This window comes from Vicia villosa, linkage group LG5 (assembly GCF_029867415.1).
Source record: "Vicia villosa cultivar HV-30 ecotype Madison, WI linkage group LG5, Vvil1.0, whole genome shotgun sequence".
Lineage (NCBI taxonomy): Eukaryota > Viridiplantae > Streptophyta > Magnoliopsida > Fabales > Fabaceae > Vicia > Vicia villosa.
The window spans coordinates 114,768,506-114,771,969 of NC_081184.1; the positions used below are offsets into that span (position 1 = coordinate 114,768,506).

Consider the following 3,464-nt stretch of genomic DNA (forward strand, 5'->3'; position numbering starts at 1 on the left):
CGTGCGTCAAAAATTAAAAAAATTAAAACTAAAAGTGTCGTATTAAATTAAAAGTAAATTGCAAAAAATTAAAATTAAAAATAAAATAAATTGCAAAAAATTAAAACTAAAAGTGTCGTATTAAATTTTCTTGTTGAATTTAACGACGCCAAAAATTTAATGGCCTTTCGACAAATGTACCGACAAATGTACCGATAATGTAAAAGTAATAATTAAATCGATCCTCTAAACAAAAATTATAATTTAACAAAGTAATTATGTAAGATTAATTAAAGTAATAACAATGAGGTTTTGATTTTATCTGATTAAAGCAATAAATGTTTTCTTTAAAATACCACAATTATGAATATTTTATCGTAGCAACAAACCTTAATTATATTATTTGTCCTTCCTTTATCTAATCTAATCTAATGGTAATACCTGCAACTGTAACAGGCCGTAGTGGGAAAATTGGAAGAAAATGGTGTACGCTTCACTCTCACTTCCATTCTCGCCCACAAAATGCTTATCACCTTCCCATTTTTCCGTAAGCGCTTTTCTCATTATTATTCTGCTTCTAACTTTTCACTTCTCATTTTAATTTTCCTTTTTCCGTTTGTAGGAATTTCCCAGCAAATTGAATTTCAGACCTTCGCCAACCATTCTATCTTATTGCTTTCAGGTTCCCTTCATATTCCATTCTTATGATTTGTTTACTCTTGCTTCATATCTTTCCAATTTAATCCTGTCTTTATATCTCTCAATCATATTGGACTATTCTATTTTACCATCATACAGTAGTATTTCAATTAGGTTTGGATAAGCAATTTAAACTATTTTACAGGAAAGAAGCATTGCATTTCCGGAATGCAGGCAAAATGACAACATTGGCATGGCAAGCAACCCCAATGAATGCAGCAATTCACCAGAGCTCCAGCAGAGAGGTCTACCTCCTCTAGTGAGTGCATTGAAAGCCTCGGCCGAACAAAACGCTGCTTCTTTTCACTTTCCTGGACATAATAGAGGCCATGCCGCTCCAGCTTCGTTGACTCAACTCATTGGAATTAGACCATATGTTCACGATTTGCCCGAGCTTCCAGAACTTGATAACCTCTTTTGTCCTCAAGGACCTATATTAGAAGCGCAAACAGAAGCAGCCAAATTGTTTGGATCATCACAAACATGGTTTCTTGTCGGAGGTACTACTTGTGGGATCCAGGCAGCGATTATGGCAACCTGTTCGCCAGGGGAATTTCTGATTCTTCCTAGAAATTGTCATTTATCTGCTATATCTGGAATGGTTTTATCTGGTGCAGTTCCTAAATACATTGTTCCTGATTATAAAAATGATTGGGACATCGCAGGCGGTGTCACTCCATTACAGGTAATTCAGATATTATACACTATCACATCATGGCTACATTCACGAAAAATTGGCATGCTAGCATATAGTTGGTATCTTATTCATTAAAAAACCAATTTAATTAATTTTTCTAACACAGATAAGTTTTTTTTCTTCTGATTTCTTGATTAAATGAATTTTTACTGCACTCGAAATTGAATTATATATTCTTTTCAGATTCGATCTAATGCTGTTCTTCTTTGGTTGGTGTTGCAGGTTTTGAATGCTATCCAGGAACTAGAGTTGGAAGGGAAAAAAGCAGCCGCAGTTTTCATCACTTCACCTACTTATCATGGTATTTGCAGTAACTTGAGTGACATTTCCGAGTTGTGTCATTCTCGGAAAATTCCTTTAATTGTTGATGAAGCTCACGGTGCACATCTAGGATTTCATTCTGAACTGCCTAGGTCAGCCCTCCAGCAAGGTGCTGATCTAACCGTACAGTCTACCCACAAGGTTCTTTGCTCTCTTACTCAATCTTCAATGCTACACATGTCAGGTAACATTGTAGATAAAGATAGAATATCTAGGTGTCTCCAAGCTCTCCAAACCACTAGTCCTAGTTACCTGCTTTTGGCATCCCTAGATGCTGCTAGAGCTCAACTTAGTGAAAGCCCTGATATTATATTCAACAAAACGATTGAATTAGCAAATGAAGCAAAATGCCTGTTAAAACGAATCCCTGGCATCTCAGTGCTTGAGAATTCAAGCTTTCCTAACTTTCCCGCTGTTGATCCATTGAGGCTTACTGTAGGTTTTTGGGAGCTTGGTTTATCAGGTTACGAAGCAGATGAAATCTTATACAAAGATTTTGGAATCGTCTGTGAACTCGTTGGGAATAAGTCTATCACTTGTGCCCTTAATCTTGGAACTTGTAGGGATCACGTCCAGAGGCTTTTATCAGGAATAAAGCATCTAGCTTCAACATGTTCTTCCAATCAGCAACCTAAAAACAGACTGCTTATTGAGCATGCACCCTTTGATGACATAATCATGAAGTTGATCCCTAGAGATGCATTTTTCGCAAGTAAAAGAAAAGTAACAGTCAAGGAGAGTCTTGGTAAGGTTTCGGGTGAGCTTATATGTCCATACCCTCCAGGTATACCGGTATTGATCCCTGGTGAGGTTATTACAGAGAGAGCTGTCGATTATCTACTCCATGTAAGAAGTAAAGGTGCTGATATTAGTGGAGCTTCTGATCCCTTACTCTCTTCTATAGTTGTCTGCGATGTACTGTAAAAACAGCTTGTGAGAAGCACCGCCACCTCATATTGAAGTTGTGTCTGGTGTTTCACATGTATCTGCATCTTACACCAACTCAACATTAGTACATGTAGTTACATTCGTTCACTTCTATTTTTCCAAATCGTTACTAATTTTACGTGTATGTTTTAGTAATGGTAAATCCACCTCAAAATCTAAAACCTGAGATTCCATATGAATTTCACGTGAATCTAGCATATAAGGTAGAAACTGAAAACTTGATACTGCTGCATGACAGCTTAAGCTTAAGATTGAGTAAAGGTATCCAATTGTAGAATATTTCTATTAATCATGTAGTCAGTAGATTATTATAACAAATTAGCACTTGATATAAAAATTGCTACCATCATAAAAAGCAATAGAAATAGATATTTGAGTTACTGTAACCATTAAACTCTAAAATACTCTAGAGTGATTCCATTCTTAAAGCAGTATATAAACCATTGAATCCATCACCTAAAATATACACTTTAGGCTTTTGGAAACCATGAACAGAGAATGAAGATACAACTACAAACAAAGTAGCATAATTGAGTTTCTGGAGTAGAGTTTCTCTTCGGGTATGTTTGAATTGGCGGTGGACAAAATTGATTATAACATAATTGAGTTTGATAGAATTGATTGTAACGATATTGAGTTTAGCAAAATTGATTTATATTTGAATACATTTATGTAAAATTGAGTTGAACAATAGATTTCAGTGTAAAAATTACTCAAAATCTATTATGTAGACAGAAAAACTACAAATTTTAACTTAAAGTGGAATCAATTCTAGAGACATAATCAATTATACTTTTCATAAACCAAACATCACAATATC

General features: G+C 35.1%; 1 protein-coding gene across 1 annotated transcript; it reads left to right on the top strand.

Moving 5' to 3' along the window:
* The first annotated feature begins 390 nt into the window (after positions 1–390).
* On the top strand, positions 391–2,768 carry LOC131607081 (uncharacterized). Its single transcript, XM_058879123.1, has 4 exons — positions 391–526; positions 602–661; positions 824–1,363; positions 1,598–2,768. Exons 1-4 carry the CDS (start codon positions 461–463, stop codon positions 2,618–2,620), a joined length of 1,689 nt encoding a protein of 562 aa, XP_058735106.1. The 5' UTR covers positions 391–460; the 3' UTR covers positions 2,621–2,768.
* The last annotated feature ends 696 nt before the right edge of the window (positions 2,769–3,464 follow it).